The following is a 19,933-nucleotide window of genomic DNA, read 5'->3' on the forward strand; positions in this document are numbered from 1 at the left end:
TTTCATACAAATTTTGCCAATTTTTCTAGTGTCACATTATTCTTTATTACTTTAGATAATGTAATAAATTAATCAATGATTAAATTAAGCAATACATGTTTCATATTTTTTTTAAAACAATCCCAAGTTTAAATATTTACAGTATTAATGGTCCTGAGATTAAAGTTAACAGCGCGTCTCCCTAAAAGTACTAGTGCATCCGGTGCTGCTCACTCTAATAATAATGTGAAATTATTGTGTTGCTTTCCAATAATTAAAAAACTATATTAAGAATATATAAAAACAAAATTAAAAAAAGTCATCATATTTATGAAATTAAAAAGAAATAGCTAAAAGAAAAAAAAAGGATAAAAAGTAGAAGAAAAGCGAAGATGGGGGGACAATAGGGAGGGTTGTGTATATATCTATCTACCTGTAGAGAGACAGTGTAGAGTTGGAAGTATTGGCTAGAGGTGAGAAGACCGCAAGACATAAAAAGATGGTACGCCACGTGCTACTCATGACATGTGCACTTCCCACAGGGAAATCTACGTTCACCGTTCCATTATGTATCATTATCGTAATTGCCCCTTGTTTTCGCTTAATCAACTTCAACACCTCATTATCGTAACTAATCTCATTATTCCTCACCTAAATCACACTATTCATCCCTCCCTTTAACCTTTGTTGGTTGGTGGTTCCTACTTTTTCTTTTCCCTTTTCCTTTTCATTTTCAACCTCCCAACTTCCAATTTTCCTTCGTCAATCACTCCTCTTTCATCAGAATCTAATTGACAACGGCTTAAAGATAATTTAAAAGGGAGAACTCAGAAGCAACCAATGGGTCTAGCAACTTAGTAATTTATAAAATGACATAATATAATTATTATTCTATATTTTGAATTTTTTAATTTTTTCAATTGTAATAAATATTTTTAAATACATATAGGGAAAAAAAGAGTGGGAAGCTTGGCAGTGATGCACATTGCTTTCAACTAAACTACAGTAGCTAATGCCAGCTGGCAAGGTATATTAAAAAGAGTTACACTCCCGAGTAGCACTGAATACCTTCTGGAAGGGTCAACCTGTACGTATCACGCCGTTACAGTCTGACAGCCCGTGAAACGGAGAGTGGCATTATGGTAATAAAATTACAAAATGGAGGGCATTTGCGAACTTCCAAGTGGGCATCACATGCGGCCAAGTTCGGCACTGCACAAAACAGCACCGAACCGAAACTGTGACCGATAAGAGCAAAAGAGAGAGAGAGACAGAGAGTGATTCACAAGGACGAGAGCTCCTTCCCGCAAAGCAATGCCTGCCATCACCTGAATTCCATGCTCTTTTTCCATTTCTTCACATTGCTTTCGTCCCTTTCACGTAAGTAACACTACTTCACACGCCAGCCATTAACAAAACTAACAAGCACTGTCTCTGCGTTTTGCATACTGCTCAATGAATTGTTTTCTTTTGGTAAAAATGTTTAATCCTGTGTTTTAATATGCTTCTGAAATTTGAACAAGTTTTTCTTTTCTTCTTGTAATTTTAAAAAAAATATTAAAATGGTTAAAGCGGATTTGAGTGTTGTTTAATAGTTGATTTCAAGCTGGGAAGTGATTTTAGTTTTCTTAGGTGTCAAGATTTGTTGGTTTTTTTCTTCTTCTTTTTTTGGTTTGTTTATTTTTGTTTTGATTGATTTAATTGCATTGTTATGTTCTGCAGTGTCTCTGCCTATGAATTTTCAAGATCTTCAACGGCAACGCTTTATCTGAGATACGTTTTTTAAGAGGAATGCTTGATCCGGCCTGAAATATTCGATTGTTTAGTTTTTTCTGCTTCATTTTCTCCCATTGCATTATCGAAGGCTTAGGACGTCTATGTTATTTGCTTAATCAGAAGGTAAAATGAAACTCTATTGTTTCACGCGGTAGAAATTATTTTTATGCGTGTTTTTTTAGGGGGCATTATTATTATTTTTTTAATAATCGCCTTTATTATTTATTCCGCATTTATGACGAAATTTAGGATTCAAATGCAATTTTGGAAATCGGTCCTCTAAGCTGATGTAGTTGGATTTTAGGTTGATTTTCAGAGAGCATGGCGTCATGGGATCAAATGGGGGAACTGGCCAATGTGGCGCAGTTGACTGGCGTAGATGCTGTGCGATTGATTGGGATGATTGTAAGGGCTGCAAGCACTGCGCGGATGCATAAGAAAAACTGCAGGCAGTTTGCACAGCATTTGAAGTTGATTGGGAACTTGCTGGAGCAGCTCAAGATCTCAGAGCTGAAGAAGTACCCAGAAACTAGGGAGCCTCTGGAGCAGCTGGAAGATGCCCTTAGAAGGTCTTACATATTGGTCAATAGTTGCCAGGACCGTAGCTACCTTTATTTGCTGGCTATGGGCTGGAACATTGTTTACCAATTCAGGAAGGCTCAGAATGAGATTGATAGATACTTGCGTCTCGTTCCTCTCATTACACTTGTGGATAATGCTCGAGTCAGGGTATCTGTTGTTCTTTGCTGTGCTCAATTATATGATGTCTCTTGTTTTGAATGGTTTTTTTAGTGTTGACCACGGAAAAAAGGGGGAAAAGTTTGTATTTTTTAAACCATTGGAATTATTCTTTCAACGTCACGGATGCTACTGATCAATCGTGCCTGTGGTGTATTCCACTTCAAATTTATATCTACATTGTATACATAGCCATCTTAGTTTATGAAGTTCTGAATTTCTATGAACTTTTTCTTGGGTGGGGAGGAGTTAAATCGTTATTTACGGTACTGACATAGGGGTACAGTTTTAGTAAGCCTCATGGCAAAAATATTAAAGTAGAAATCCAAGTTTTGGCCGGTTTTCAACATTTGTTGAAGGTTCTTGTCAGCTTCAACATCGAGCAATGTTTTAGTTTGAGGCTATCAAATATTGAAAGGGGACATGAATTAAATTGTCTTAAACATGTTATCCAGCATATCCCACTTTTTGCTATCATTGTTTGACTGTTTCAGACTTTCAGATACCATGCTGAAATATTGTAGTGGAAAAAAATAGGGTCCTGCGCTATTTAGTCTGTGTGAAAGAGTATGTATGCATGTATTTGAGACTTGGACAAGCTGCAGCGTTTTGTTTCTGGATTTTGCATATTCCCAGCATTTATGAGGATTTTGACCTGCTTTATATTGTCACTTTAATGGTAGCATGTGCGTCTCTGTAAATTTGGTCTGAAATATATGTGATTAACAATCCACTTCTCTCTCATTCCGTGAAATATTCAGGAGAGACTTGAAGTTATTGAGATGGATCAACGTGAATACACATTGGATGATGAGGACCAAAAGGCACAGACTGTTATTTTCAAACCTGAGCCTGACAAAGATGACACTGCAGTGCTGAAGAAAACTCTTTCCTGCTCTTACCCCAACTGTTCTTTTACTGAAGCGCTTAAAAAAGAAAATGAAAAACTTAAATTAGAGCTACAACGGTCGCAAGCAAGTTTGGATATGAATCAGTGTGAAGTCATTCAACGTTTATTAGATGTCACAGAAGTTGCAGCTTATTCTCTTCCAGAGAAATGCTCACCAGGGAAAAGTCATAAGAAAGAGGAATACAGTCACCCTGATGCCAACAGTGACAAGGATCATTCATCTGATGAAAAATACCATGCAAAAATTGACAAGCATTCCCCATCAAGGTGACTTATTTATCTCTTCCGTAATTTCAATTTGTTTTTGGTTGACTCAAGTTATCTAGTTGACTGAAAATTCAAATATTTATGTGGAGCTTGAACCATATGCTTCTGACATGTAGGAAAAACCCAAGGTTACCCGCTATTAACTACACTAAAGTTCTTGCTCCTTCCATCATTCTGTTACATTGGCATGCAGTCAATAGTAGTTATTTTTAATAAATTTTATCTGTCTTTATCTTTTGGTTCCTTATATCTACAGTGAGTCTGATGCTTATATGCTTGGTCTCTAACAGATATTCAGTTGCACAAAAGGATCTACTGTCAACTGGAGGTTCATATCAGCAGGAAGATTGGCATACTGATTTACTTGCATGTTGTTCTGAACCATCTCTTTGTATGTTCTCCCATAGTTGATTTACTTGCTTGTTGTTCTGAACCTTATCTTTATATCTTTTTAGTTGGCTATTATAGAATAATCTGTGGTTCGGGTTTGTAGCCTTATCAAAGAGAATGTCTTTTCTTGTCATTTCCATTTTGTCAGCAGTGCTAGTACTTAAACCCTTTATCTGGTATGTTTCTACAAAACCCAAGTCACATATCCATGTTCCTTTGTACCATTATCTTGAGATTTTATTCTTCATCTTTTTATAAAACTATCATATGCTCAATGTCTCTGTTTAGGTAACATGATTTGGTGGTTCCCCCTTCCTTTATGGACACCCCTATCTTTTCAATTGAAAAATTAGTCTAATGTAAATTTGACCTATTTCTTTCTCTTTCACCAAATTTTTAACTTTCTCTAGTTGTACTTATGGGTGTGTGGTTTGCATGATAAGCTGTTTGACACTCAATTATAGAAAAGCTTGCCTTAGGTGGTTTGGACATGTGTGAAAAGACTTATAGAAGCCCCCAATATGGAGAGTATATTGTGTGGAGGTATCTGTGGTGGGTACCCAATCGCTAGAGGAAGAGGAAGTTTGGGAAAAAAAATATAATTGAAGCCATTAAGAAGGAGTGAATAAATAGAAATTGGCTTGAGAGAGCCTCCTATCCTATACTTCTCATTCCTAGCAATAAATATATCATTTGATCTGCAGGTTTGAAGACATTCTTCTATCCTTGTGGAACATTTTCAAAGATTGCTACTGTTGCAACGAACAGGCCCATATGTAAGTTAGCTATAATGCCTCGGATCACTGTATCATTTTAAATGTTTCTTAACTTCTTGCCAACGAGGCTTGAATTTATGTAGTTCAAATTGACATGAATCTCAATACTATACTGTATTGGTTTAGTTTAGATTTTTCCCTTCAGCATCATTTCCTTGTTATCCATGATGATTGTGGGAAACTAAAATGATGAAATCTGAAATCTGGACTAAGAAGTCTTATTTATACTTTCTTATGTTGTGAAGATTGAAGCAAGAGAGTTATATCTTGAATTTCGCCTATATTGAAGACATGATTTTATGTAATTAAGGCCTTTTCCATTACTCATGAGATAGTGATAATTGATAAAGGTTCTTATTGTTGCAAATTTTCTCATTGCTTGTTATGTCTACCTCCAATCTTGTTTTTATGAAACACTTTAAACATTACAGAGATTCTGTTACTATGATCTTAGTTTTGTGTTTTTTCAGCCTCTGGGGAAGCATGTAATGAGTTGATGGCATATTCATTAATTTTGTCTTGTTGTTGCTATACTTGCTGCGTAAGGAGGAAGCTTCGGAAGATGTTGAACATCACAGTAATGCTTCCTTCCTTCTCTGCATTAATACGATCTCTTGTCCCCTCTTATTCTGTGCCTTGTGTTTGTATCATTAGCTTCATTTAAGATGCATATCACATGTGAAGCTTTATTTAGCATCATTCCTCACTATACAATGTAAAATGTTTTCATTTAAGTCTGAGACTATGAGGGATATGTTCCATAATCCACACCTATTTGTGTAAGCATGCTATTGAAATTGGCTGGCAGCTATTAGCTATTACCTAATGTCATATCATGAAGTATGATTAATCTATTTTTATGCAATTTATAACAACTCTTATTATTTCAAAGTAGGTTCTGGTTGTCCAATTTCCAAAGTGAGTTTAACAAAATAGATAATGTATTTGTTGAGATTCGAGGGTAAGTTGGAATTTAGCATTATGAATACTTCTGCTGGTCTCTTTACTCACAGCTACTTTCTATGCTAGGGTGGCTTTATTGATGATTTTCTCTCTCATTTGATGTGCTGCTGCTGTGCCCTTGTGCAAGAATGGAGAGAAGTGGAGATCCGTGGGATTAGTGGTATGTCCTAATTCTTCAGCTTGCTTCAATGGAATATTGGGAACTTTATCTTGTTCAAAGTGCTAATTCACCTTGCAGGTGTCTTGGTCGTCTTTCCTTTTCTATCGGCACCTATTGAATTGGATCTAGCTTGCTATAAATTTCTATTTATATTTTACTATGACACTTCCATTTTAGCCCAAAAGCATTCTTTCTCATCGTTGCTCAAGTTACATGCAAATTGTTTGATGTTAGACCGTTTTGCAGGTCCTGAGAAGACCAAAACAAGCCCTCCGCCCTCTCAATATATGGAATCTTAAATTAACAAATGAGTCATTTGGTTGTTTAGGGATTCAAGGGTCCTTGAAGACCATATTAAATAGAGGCTACTTGGCTGTTAGAATTCTCACAGGAAGGCAGGAATTATGTATTTTTATTCTCACCGCACCTGGCCTCGTTTTAACTATGTATTGTATAGCAGTTTTATTTTGTCGTACTTGAAAACAAGTTGCTTTTAGATTTAGTTCATGGTGTATCATAAACTGATTTTTTTCTTTTTCCCCGGTTTAATATAGTTTGAGTTCATTTCTTGGCTTGTTTTGTCATGATCGTTTTGTTGGCCTTTCACTTTCACTATTTCATTAGGCACATTTTGATGGACCCCACTGCAACATTGCTGTTATTAAGCATTTGGACAACAAGGTTAATTTCCGGAGACAAATTTGGGATGAAAGATATTGCTTGCAAAGGACATTATTAAAGACTGGTGGATACCATTAAGTTCCAATATTCGTTTGTGTTCATATTCGTTCCATTGTTTTCTTGGGACTGGAATGAAACCTTGTCCTCATTTCCAGTCTCCCTCCCCTAGCAAGCAAATCTCTTTTATAATCGACAATACCTTTTCTCTCGGTAGTTTTCCTTACCATTTGATTAAAGGGAGGGACAGGGAGCGACTTAAAAAAAAGGATAGGAGAACATAACTTTTTTGTTATTTTTAGACCACAAGTATAAATATTGCATTTTTAAAACTATTTATTAAATTATAGTAAATTTATAACTATTTCCCTGTTCACATGGCAGTGTTTCATAAAACGGCTAACAAAAATAATAACTTTTTTAAAATAAATTTTGCTACTAGAATTGCGAAATAAGGAGATGATGACACATGTTGTGATGTGCAAAATTTTACAATACTAATGGTGAAATTATTTAAATATTTTTTAAAATTTTTTTTTACTAGAAATGCAAAATTAACTTGATTGTGACATGTAGCATAATTTGAGTAATTTTGTATTTTTGGTAGCGAATTTTTTTTTGTTATGTAAGCCACAAAAATAACAAGAACTTGACACCTGTCATACATTTGACCTATTTCACTAATAATATAGTAAAACTTACAATATATATATATATATATATATATATATATATATATATATCACTCGAGTACCTCATTTTCATTGAGGAAGAATAAGTTTAAAAAATCAGGTTAGTTTTAATTTATTTTATTATTTATTTTTAAAAATTTTAAAGTATAAATTTAGTTATTGTTAAGCTATTTCTAATTAAATAAATTGATTAATCAATGAATGAGTGTTATATTTCTTTTTATTTTAGAAAAAAATTAAATATTAAATAAAGTTTATTTGTAAAAATGCAGGATAAGTAAAAAATTTATTATCATATATTAGAATGATAGAATCTATGAAAGAAATGAAGTAGTGAGTTTTGAAGAAAGTAAGAAAGTGATTCAAATAAAGTGAGGAATAAGTTTTGAAGTCTTGAAAAGAAAAATTCATTTAAAATTTAATCTTGATCATAATTAAGTTATTTCTAAATTAGTTTCTCATTTTTTATTGATAGAACTATTAGACAATATACAACTTTAGATATATGTGATGATGAATATATTGATTATATGATAAGTGTATTTCAACAACAATCTGGTAGAAATGTTATTGAGTTGTATGTAGATATTGCTGTTGGTGGAAGTTCATCAATGCTGTTGCAGATAATAAAATTAAATTTAACACTATTACAACAAAATGATGGCACTCTTATGAGTTGTGATTGCTATGAAGGTAATATTAATTACTCTGTAATAACTTTTTATTAATATATGAATTTGTTAGAATTAAAAGTTATAAATTTGCTGCAATAAAAAAATTAAGAATGATGTTGATGAAGATAATGAAAACTCAAGTTATGATAGTTATAGTGATGGAGATGATGAAAGAGAAATATCGTTAGATTGTTATTTTTCTACTGGTGTTGAAGGCGGGTTTGATTTCAACTTAAATATACAAAAAATAAAATAGTATGAGGTAATGTGAAATAATATTAATTTTTTTTTTGTTTTTATTTAACTATGTAAATATTAATGTTAAAGATTTTCACAATATCTAATGTAAGAGATACTGTAATTTCTTTTTGGAATATTACTCCAACATATAAGTATATTAATTAAGAACATCCTAATCAAGAGATGAATTGTAACACCTTATTTTCAATATTCATTAAATAATAATTTCACAATTTCGGGATAATAAAAGTTCCATTTCAAATAAAGTTTTCAACCCATGATTTCATCAAATAATTCAAAATAAGAAAAAGGGGTTACAATTTTCATCAAGCACTACTACAAGACCTTTTTTAAATACATTATTTTCAAATTTATATCCTAGTCCTATAGCAGTTCCATCCACTCCTTTCACTGAGTCCGGTGTTAATCGTCTTGGTTATTTAATCGTCTTGGTTACTTAAAAAATGAATGTAAGGGTGAGTACTCTATGCTACCAAAACACAGTCAAACATAGAGTCTCACCTCTAGCACATTTCTAATACCTTAAATAAACACAATCACATGCAACATTTCACATCCATAAGTACAAAACAAAAATCCATGCATACACACACCAGCCACACTCACTATAGCACTGTGATCACAGATTTACACCATGAATGATCGCCGGTTACCCTCGCCTCATGGATACCACGTGGGCAGTCACGAGTCGCTCAACAAAGGTATGGTCAGAGGTCTAGTCAGGAAGAGAGTGTGTGGCCCGTGGTGTACCCGTTCCACAGTCGGTGTCACCACCACTCCCCCTTCCCCAAGGTATTTCTACCGTCCTCGTCTTTCACACCTCCAATGTATCGCTGAACCATCCACAGCACATTACAAAGGCGCTAACACGCCCATTCACACATATTTCATTCACACATGCAATAATCATGCTTATAAACGGCACACAACCCACATTCATTTCATATTACACGGCACACAGCCCACATTCATTTCACATTACATGGCACATAGCCAATATTCATCCATATTACACGGTCCTCAGGCCCACATTTGTTCACAATATATGGCACATAGCCTTCATTTATCCACAATCACCTTAATTCACGAATCAAAGGCAATCCATTACACACAATCACCCACACGGGGTCTAACTATTCCAGCACACATCACATTACACACTAATTTTCATCAAACACATAATTACTACTCTCTATCTTAGCCACATTGCATTAATCAACAAAACACACAAGAATTATAATGCATTGAGATAGGGTAGAGTCCCCCCTTACCTCTGATTGATGTCTCACACGCTAAATCCACCAAGAAGTGCTCCCCCTCACAGATTTCGTCCAAAACACATGGAGAAACTCCATGAGAACCTAAAGAAACTCAGAAACAGAAAAAAAAGGGATGAGAAACGGAACCCTAACCATTAAATCAATCTTCAATCAAGCTCCCGAACGACTTTGGAGGCAATTAATTGGTGGAATACGGTTTCGGGTCGAGAGGATTGAAGAGATTAGAGAGGAAATTTGAGAAATGAATCTCAAATCCCTAAACCCCCTTTTAAAACCCCTCAGATCGCGATACTCTCGCTACAGCGAGATATTCTCACTGCAGCGACACGCCCTCACGCTGTAGCGAAAATATCAGACGAAACTGCATTCTGATTTTTGCAGAATCTTACTACAGCGAGACCCTCTTGCTACAGCTAGACTGCACCCCAAATTGTCGCTTTGTCGCTATAGCGAGACGTCTCTTGCTACAACGAGAAGGCAACAGTTCTAGTCCTTCCTCCTAGGGCCCTCTCGCTGTAGCGAGAACAGCTCAGAATCACACCCTGCACTTAGGCACTCAGGCTATTTCAATCCTATCCAATCATGCATACACACAATACACACATTCATATACTTAATACACATAAACATCATTATCAAGTAAATCAACACACACATATATATACATTTAAATTTATATAAATATAATAATTAATATTACGAAATTTGGGACGCTACATGAATGAAGAGCATTCTCAAGAAGTCAATTCATGAGTTGAAGGAGATCCTTTATTCATTGGCTTGTTATTTAACACTAAAGAAGATGTGAAAAATGCATTAAAATATTATACAATGAATATTCATCAAAGTTATTTTGTTCCTGAGTCTAAACTAACATATTTTTTTGTAAAATGTTTGAACCATACATCTGGTTGTCCATGGAGAATGAGAGCTTCATTGTTGAAGAATTCAAACAAGTGAAAAATTACTAGGTAGGGTGGTTCATGTATATGTGAAATGCTTGAACCATACCATCACATATATTATGAATTTGAACTCAATAAACCATACTGCTGCTCATTAGTCATCACTTAAAGTCGTCTATTCTCCCAGATTTCTAACTAAGCATTGAATTTAGCTGATCAATTTTCTCCAGTTTTTGCTCTAAGGGTAAGGTCATGTAGTTGGTTAGGCTGTTAAGTAGCCTTTGGTATGTGTTGAACTATACCAAATTGATGTATCACTCGATCAGGTTGGTGCCACTCACAAACCTGAAAACATATTAGTGGCACCATTGCCCTCCATAAGTTCATATCGTCTCTACAGATAGGTGGCAAACTGTTGATGAGTTCTATATTGTATGACACCCATACAATCTATATCATGACATAAAAAGATGATTAATACCAAACAAGCATTATTCTGTGTAATAAAACCATATTAATACTAAAATCTAAATAAGTATTTTAATAGAAAAGTGGGCTCTAAAACCTCATCACGTGTTAGACGATCAAAGATTTATTTGTAGTACTGGACATCCTTCTTCCCCTTTCTTGTAGCCTATGATAACCATCTGCAAGTAATGTTTTAATAAAAACATTAAGTATTAAACAATAACATTATATATAATTTATGTGTAAAAAAACAATAACAATAACAACTTACTTCACATTATAGGGAATATAAGGACATGTATGGGGGAAATTGCTAGGTGCTATATGAGGAAATCTATCCTAAGCCCACATCACAATCAACGCAACAAGTCCTCTAATAGTAACACGGTCAATATTGGTGGTCATGCACAACTCTCGGTACAAATAACCTAAAACTGTAGAACTCCAACTATATTGACCAGTCAACTTAAAATCTTCAAGTAACAGCAAGTACCTAACAGATACCTTACTGCTAGAGTGATCAGGAAGCATGAACTCTCCAATAAGCCTTAATATATATGCCCTAGCAAACCAAGTAATATGCAGCAGGCTTTGATTATGCATCGCAATATGAGTGAAGTACTCGTCCAACTAGCTCATCTTTAAGAAACTCCCTACAAATGCATCTGGTACTGGTATGATACCTAGGCTGTCTTCAACAATCTGTGCTCAATTACCTCTAGTGGGGGTGCTATAATCTGTCTCCCATCTATGCATAATCCTAACAGGATAACAATATCTTAAAGAGTAATAGTACACTCTCTGGAGGGGCAAGTGGAAGGTGTGTGTTTCATGCCTCGACCTCTCAACTAATACAGCAATCAATCTCCCGTCTAGGAGAAACTGAGACAAGTTAGTCACTCCAATAAAACCTGTTAACTCCAAATGCAGAATAATTTCTTGAGGAACACCCTCTAATTCACCAGAAATATTTTGACTCTTCTTAACCTTCAATATCAGGTGATCATGTCCATCCCAAATATGTTCAGAAACATGAATACTCTGAAACTAAAGAAGTGATGAATCTTATAGCCCGAGATTAATAACTCTACACTATTGTGAAGATGATGCCATCTATACAAAAAAAATATTAATATTAATATCAACTTCAATAATAATAATTTATAATACACTAACATAATTAATAATACATACTTCATAATACTTAAAGAAATTTATAAATAATTTATTGTCACATCATAATGACATAAATATAAATTTATAATTATATTATTTATGCAAATATTATGTATAATCTCATCATAATTTTAAATTTTTACTAACAAAATTAACTAACATTAATTCAATATTAATTTTTCATTCAAAAAATCTAAATTACTAACCTATATTCTATACAAATTTTAACTTCATTAATATCAATTTTATCTTAATTAAAAATAATCTTATTTACATTTATATATAAATTATGATTAAATTTACATTAAAAATTATTTATATCACTAACATCACAATACCATCTAAATTTTCATACATATTACTACTATAAAATTAAAATTATTGTTCATATAAAAATATATTTACTAAAATTTATATAAATAATGTTACGTTATTTAAATAAAAAAATCTAATTATTTACATACAAATTATTTTATAATTTACTTTTTACATATTTATAAATTATATATACATGAACTACATACAAATTATGATTATATCTTAATTAAATAAAATTAATTTATATATTAATACTAAATTTTAAATTTTATAATTTCTAAATTATACTAAAATTAATAAATGAGTGTAAAAATTAATTATTAAAATTAAAAAAATATAAATCATTATTATCATAATGGAAGTATTTTATTTAACTAATTTTGGATTATTCTCTACTTCATTATTATTTTGTCACATGTAATTGTCATATTTGTTGCAAGGCTGGCTGTGACAAAACTTCATTATTATTTTGCTAATCTTGTAGAAAAATCAATAGATGAGTAACAATTCTCGTCGTATTTATTTTGTTATATTTATAAGAAAATTTATTTAAAAAATAAAAATAATTACTTTTGCTAGTAGTTATGGCGAAACTTTTGTCTATGTGACAAATTTATTCAAACATGAAGATAGTTTTTAATTTGCTATAATTTAATAAATAGTTTTTAAAATTATAATATTTAAATAAAAAAGTCAGTATCCTCTGCCAAATATAATTTTCTGTTTATAAATATTCTAATATTAATATTTATTTAATATTTAATATTTTTTATTTTTTTTCTTTCAATGACATTATTCATTGCATTTATTATAATTTTTTTCTATTCTATTCCTTTTTCATTTTTAGGTGTAGGAATTTTAAGGCGTACTTATAAAGAATAATTTTAAATCACTTTACCTTTTAGGTTATAAATATTTTTAATTATTAAATAAAGAAATTATTAAATACTTGTTATATTTTTAAGATAATAAATATATGTATTTTTAATTGAATATTTACTTTATAAAGTAAGAGAGAATTGTTAGAAAGATTAAGAAGATATATTACTGTTCATCTACAAAACATTTTTCAAAATATAATCGATGGACTCAAATTTAATAATTTCAAACCTTCTTGGTTAGTTAAGTTGGTTTCTCTTGATCCTTCTATGTATGATCTGACAATATCCATAATTTGTTTGTTTGAGTTGATTTGCACAATTGTGAACATTGGTGGTCAATCTTCGTCTTGCTACAGATATCATGTTAAGACAAAACGCCGCTGCAAGAACTTAGTTTTTAAGTTCGTGCAATTGGTGCAGTTTGCATGAGATGCTGCTTGACACATTTATTTTCATCAATTTGTGGCCGCAATGGCAGTATATAAGGAAGATTAGGAAAATATGGTAGGGATGGATTGCATACATAACGAGAGCATAAGGTATTTATGGTCATGGTGAGCTGTTGTCGTTACGTAGAATGATGCTGCAGACAGAGGGTAACGATGGAAGCTAGATTTCTCTTTTGCATTCACGTAGCAGATGAATAATTGTGGAGGGTAGTCTGGTCCAGTTCTGCCTAAAAGAACTAGTAGGACATAAAATTTTTAAGTTTAATGGTTAAATAAATTTACTCCTTATATCAGACTAGTTTTTTCATTTATTCTTTACATAAAAAAGTTAAAATTTAACCTATGTATGGATAAACATTTTTATATTAGTATTTGTTACGTTAGAAGGACTGAAATATATATATATATATATATATATATATATATATATATTTGTATGAGAATTAAAATGTAAATATTAACTGCAGAGAATAATTTTTAAATTAACACCAAGCATAGAAATTAAATTAGTATTCTAACCAAAAATAAATTGTGAATTTTTTTAAATAAATAAATAAGATAATTAATAAAAAATTTACAAAATTTTTAGAGAATAATAATTTATATCTTCAAGTGAATTTATATTTAGTTTAGTTTTATATATCAAAAACAGTAAAAAAAAATTTGTAAAATTTTTTTAAAAATATTCTTTAAAAATTGATATACAATAAAAATTATAATAAAAAATTTTACATTGATATTTATTCATTTGAAAGTAAAATAAAAAATAAAAAATATTAATTTTAACTTTTAGAGCTAAGTTTAAATAATTAATTATAATAAAATTTTATTAAAATAAAAAAATATTTATTTATAGTTTCATAATTTCTTTTTTACTATTGAAGAGAGCTTAAAAGTCCAAAACACACCACAGACTAGGTAAAAAATTTAAGATAGCTTAGATAGCTAATGTCTCTCGTAATAAAATTTTTAATTTTAAAATTTTAATATAATACATGTATTCTTTTTTAATTATTTTATTTTATTTTTAAATACTTGAATTCAATCTTAAAGGTTGAACTTTACAAAATTTTATATAATAAAGTTTTTTATTAGTCAATTGTGTTTAAATACAATATTTTAAAAAAATCAACTTGAAGAACTTAAATTAATATTTTCTTATTTTATATTTTTATCCTTTATATTACATTTAAATAAATAAACAAAGTATTTGTAGTAATATTTTTATTATAATTTTTATTGTATAGATTTTTTTTTAAAATTTTTAACAAAATATTTATTATATTTAAGATATGAAATAAAATTATATTTAAATTTATTTAGAAATATAAAATTTTTAAAAATTTTACATTTTTTTATTTTGTATCTCATTTTAAGTAAGTTTATTATATGACTCGTTAAGAAGTTAACAAAACAACTTTTTATATCCAGATTTAAAAATTATATTATTTATAATTTAATTTTTAATAAATTTTACATATAAGAATTTCTAAGATTATATATTTGAATCAAGTCTTTTAAAAGTAATTTTCTTTTAAAACAAATATATTTTATGAACATAAATATAATAGTTATGAAGTTAAAAAAAATTTTTATATAAAACTCAATTTTATTATCTAAAATTCTCTTATTTTATCTTTGTTTTAAAAAATAGTTTAACTAGTTCCATAGATTCATAATTATCGTTGAAAGTTAAGTAATAAAAGTTTAAAAAGATTTATGACAAGAAATCAAATTAAATCAAGTAATCTTCTCTGTTTAAAAAAGTGTTATAAAAGATTTGTTCAATTCTTTTTTTTTTCTACTTTAATTTCTCATTATTTTTTTCTTTCAAATAACATAAAAATATATTTCTCAAATCAAATTATTAACAAGATTATTAGAAAGATTCATAATGCTTATCTATTAAAATATTTTCAAATGTAATTAATTGATCCTGAAATTTATTCTCTTTCTCTTTTGACACTTTAATAATTTTTTAATTTATTATTCTATAAATTTAATGAATAATTAATTTTTTATAAGTTTATCTGCAATAATTAATGTGTTTTTATTTTTTAAATTTCCACTTTTTTCTTCACTGATCCATGTCAACTAACACGGTAGATAAGTAATATAACAAAAAATTAGTATTAACATATTTTAAAATTTATTAACATATCATTTTTAAAAATTTTATGAAAGGGGAAAAAATAGAGGAAGTAAAAGGCAAGTGCAAATATCAATATTTTTGGGCCGAGTCATGTCTTTTTTGGGAGAGGGTGTCAAGTGATGGTTTTCATAATGATTTTTTTTATATATTTAAAAAACGTATATCATAATGAATTTTTTAATAAAGCATTAGCTTTGTTTAACATTAGTCTTTGGACATAATATTTTTATAGTCTAAATAAGTTAAAACATATAAAATAACAATACTTTAAAAAAATTTCTTTTTAATGTTTTGATGTTTTATTTAATAAATTATCGTTGCAGTTGATCTGAATCTTAACTTTAAAAAGATTATTAAATGATAAAATAATAAGTTAATTTTTATTTTAACAAATTTATATTTATGTCTATATTTTTTTAAAAAATTAAATAATATTTTGATTCATACAAAATTTGTATTTCTAATTTTTAAATAAGTTCTTTAATTATTTTTTATATATTTTTATTAGTAATTTATTATTATTTTTTAATATATCAAACTTACGTTATGTTTGATTTAATTTATATAATATTAAATTTTAATTATAAAATATGATATATAATGACAACATAATATTTTAATTATAGTTTTAATTTCAAAAATCTCAAATTTTTAAATTAAAAATTTATTTTAAAAAATATAAATATATGATTTTAACAATATATCTCGTTGATATTACATTTCAATCGTATAATTAACAAAGTACTAGTAAAAAAAAAATAATTTTTTAAAGAATTAAATTTACAAAAAAAAACTAAATAAAAAATCATATTTCAACAACTATTTGCCACGTAGGACAAACAAACACAATGGTCAATGGATAAACCAAACAAGAATAAAATAAAATAAGATAAAATCGGTTACCGTCTCGTTTCACTATAAAGTTGGATGTCTTTCTTAACTTCATAATTCCAATCGAAGAAAAGTTAGGGTTTTCAGTTTTCCCCCTTTTCAGCGAATCTGAATCCGAATCCAAATCCTAATCCAAGCATGTCGTCCACGAGGAAGATCACCTTGAAGAGTTCCGACGGCGAGCCCTTCGAGGTGGACGAGGCGGTGGCTTTGGAGTCGCAGACGATTAAGCACATGATCGAAGACGATTGCGCCGACAGTGGCATCCCTCTTCCCAACGTCACGAGCAAGATCTTGGCTAAGGTCATCGAATACTGCAAGAAGCACGTCGATGTCGCCAATCCCGAAGAGAAACCCTCCGAGGATGATCTCAAGGCTTGGGACGCTGATTTCGTCAAAGTCGACCAAGCCACTCTCTTCGATCTCATCCTGGTCGGTTCGAATTTCACTTTTCTCTCGTGATACGAATCTATTCCCTGTTCTCTTGATTGTGGAATTTTTTTTTTGTTGGCGCTGTAATGATTGGGGGCTAGGTTAGGGTTTTTGAAATTTGAAAACTGTTTAGTTCGTATCGTTGTTTGGCTCTGTTCAATGATGTTTGTTGTGATTGGCGATGGAGTTGGTGAGTCTTTCGAACTGTATGCAGTTGCGATTGCACCAATTTTGTGAACCCTTGCCGAGACGTGACTGTTAAGGGTCGCTGTGGGTATGGGTTGAGATTTTATGTTTATTTTGCTTGGTTATGTTTATTTTGCAAGGAACATATTGTTTATGTATATGTTTGACTGTGTATTTTTGCCTAATATTGGTGGGAATTTGCCTATAATTGACTGTATATATTTTATTTTTTGCCATTTTTTATGGCTTTTTTTCTTTTTTTTTATATTTGTATGTTGAATGTTGGATTCCAAAATTGTTGTGATAGAGATCCTAATTATGATATCCAAATTTTTTGGGGCTTGGTTGCCCAGTTTTTCTGTCTAATTATGTTGACCATTTTGCATTTTTTGATGATGGGCCAGATTTAATTAAATGGAGTTACTCATAAATGATACACGCAGCATGTTAAATTCACCAGCGGGTCTCACTTATTCGAGGATAAGAAATTTATAATTGAACTGTGGAGTTGTACATTCACATTGATGACATTCATTATTCCTTGAGATAAAAGTTAACTGTAGTTTAATTTTGGGCAGTTCAATCCATGATTCATTGATTGAAGTAGTTTGTTTTGCATATATATTCAACTATCAATTTTATCATCAATGGACGAGGTGTTATGCTTTTACAATTAAAGTGAATTCTCACTAGAAAAACCATATCCATTCCTATTTATAGTTTGCAAATTGCTATTGCATTTCCTCGTTTTCCAGATTTGTATTATTCGTGCAATGTAATGCCCACATATACTCTGTTGATTTAGTAGATTAAGCCTGTAATATTACATATTGATGTGACATTTTTTTATAGGCTGCAAACTACTTGAATATCAAGAGCCTGCTGGACCTTACATGCCAGACTGTAGCAGACATGATCAAAGGGAAGACTCCAGAGGAAATTCGCAAGACCTTTAACATTAAGAATGACTTCACTCCCGAGGAAGAGGATGAAGTTCGTCGGGAAAACCAATGGGCATTTGAATGATTTAGTTAAACTCATAAATTCTCAATCAAAAAGATCGGCATGTGGATTTATGCTATGCTTATTTTGTTTATCAAAGATCTTTCATTTAGATGTACCTATGCCATATACTTGTTTGTTTTATCTTTCAGTCTATGGGTTTGTTTGTTTTATAGTTGGGGAATTAATTATCGTACTTTCTAACCAAAACATACATTCTAATAATAATATATGGTTCAAATTAATTTATGCACATATTTTTAAAATATTCAATGGTTTAAAATTGATTGTCATTTATTTTTCAACTTCAAATTTAACGGAAATTATATATAAATTAACTTTGTGCACGGGTCAGAATTACCTTAGCTTTCGTGGTGGCCGCCACTGTTAAGGCTGCTTTATGCTTCAAATGTATGGCTGGTGCAACAAAGCAGTTATTGAAGATTATTTGACCAGCTTTCCCAAGGTGTTGCTAGCATCATGTTTCGGGGTTCATATGTTGTCATCACGAACGACACTGTTAAGACCACATTGTGATTGTAATGCAAAGTTGGTACAATAACGAAACACTCGGACTATATTTGAATTGCTTTCCCAAGATTAACGCTTCATGTTTCAGGGTTGATTCATACTCTTCTTTTGTCACGGACCACTAATCTTGTATATCAACGAGGCGCACTCTATTCGTTATTATGCTTCAAAAGCATCTGAGAATATTCGAAATTCATTATTACCGTTCAGGATCTGTATAGCGACAAGTGAATTCGCTGGCTATGTAGTTCAAGCACACCGACCTTGACCGTTGTAGACTTTTATTTCAAACAAAAAGATGATCGTTAAAAACTAGAGCACATTGGAGATGAATTGTCATGGACAAGACCATCACGGAAGAAGCAATGTATTTAAAATTTTCCAAGTCTGGATAGCTTCATCTGTGAAATGAATAAAACTTGCATTAAATTTTTAATATCATGAGATCGTGTTAAAAAATCTGCACTTATTTCTATCCTGATTTATGTCAATCAAAAGATACAAATTTTAACATGTCATATGATTCGTTATCATCTTTGACAGCATAGTAGTTGTCGTAGATTAAGGTTAAGAGTACCAAGGAAAGCTCTAAGGATGGGGAAAATCCCTCGTCCGTTGGATGCACGTTTAACTGCAATAAGGAGAATATGTATTTGTTTTACAAATATAGGTGCGGGATCTTAATATCCTCCTTGTGTTTATAAATTCGAAAATTGTGCTTTTCTAATTCAATATTTTACACGTTATTATTTTTTCTGTTTACTTTGAGATTGAATAAAAAATACTTTTGTAAATATTTTATGATGATTTTTAGTAGTAAATGAGCCCATGTATCAACTGCGCAAAATGAACTTAATTCTTTATGACAATCAACATCACATGGTTAAGGAGGGGTGAGTTTATACATATCGTGATTTCAGTTTGTCATAATTTTCAAAACTTGAATAAATTTATATTTTCTAGTATCCTCTAAGCAATCCATTTCATTAACAATAGGA

At 30.8% G+C, this 19,933-nt stretch overlaps 2 protein-coding genes across 3 annotated transcripts; both read left to right on the top strand.

Annotated features, from left to right (window-relative positions):
- Positions 1-1,215: 1,215 nt before the first annotated feature.
- On the top strand, positions 1,216-6,394 carry LOC113869259 (protein MID1-COMPLEMENTING ACTIVITY 1-like). Its single transcript, XM_027505501.1, has 9 exons — positions 1,216-1,359; positions 1,702-1,878; positions 2,049-2,484; positions 3,255-3,670; positions 3,961-4,061; positions 4,765-4,836; positions 5,307-5,413; positions 5,866-5,959; positions 6,206-6,394. The coding sequence occupies exons 3-9, from the start codon at positions 2,077-2,079 to the stop codon at positions 6,256-6,258; spliced, it is 1,251 nt and encodes a 416-aa protein (XP_027361302.1). The 5' UTR covers positions 1,216-1,359; positions 1,702-1,878; positions 2,049-2,076; the 3' UTR covers positions 6,259-6,394.
- A 10,395-nt stretch (positions 6,395-16,789) lies between these two features.
- Positions 16,790-18,651, top strand: LOC113868779 (SKP1-like protein 1B). 2 transcript variants are annotated; one of them, XM_027504666.1, is made up of 3 exons: positions 16,790-17,216; positions 18,255-18,319; positions 18,401-18,651. In XM_027504666.1, the coding sequence occupies exons 1-3, from the start codon at positions 16,923-16,925 to the stop codon at positions 18,426-18,428; spliced, it is 387 nt and encodes a 128-aa protein (XP_027360467.1). In that variant the 5' UTR covers positions 16,790-16,922; the 3' UTR covers positions 18,429-18,651. The 2 variants fall into 2 exon arrangements, with proteins under 2 accessions (XP_027360467.1, XP_027360466.1); XM_027504665.1 differs by having other exon boundaries at positions 16,800-17,216; positions 18,255-18,651.
- Positions 18,652-19,933: the final 1,282 nt, after the last annotated feature.

This window comes from Abrus precatorius, unplaced genomic scaffold (genome assembly GCF_003935025.1).
Source record: "Abrus precatorius isolate BTA unplaced genomic scaffold, Abrus_2018 Scaffold6, whole genome shotgun sequence".
Classification (NCBI taxonomy): domain Eukaryota; kingdom Viridiplantae; phylum Streptophyta; class Magnoliopsida; order Fabales; family Fabaceae; genus Abrus; species Abrus precatorius.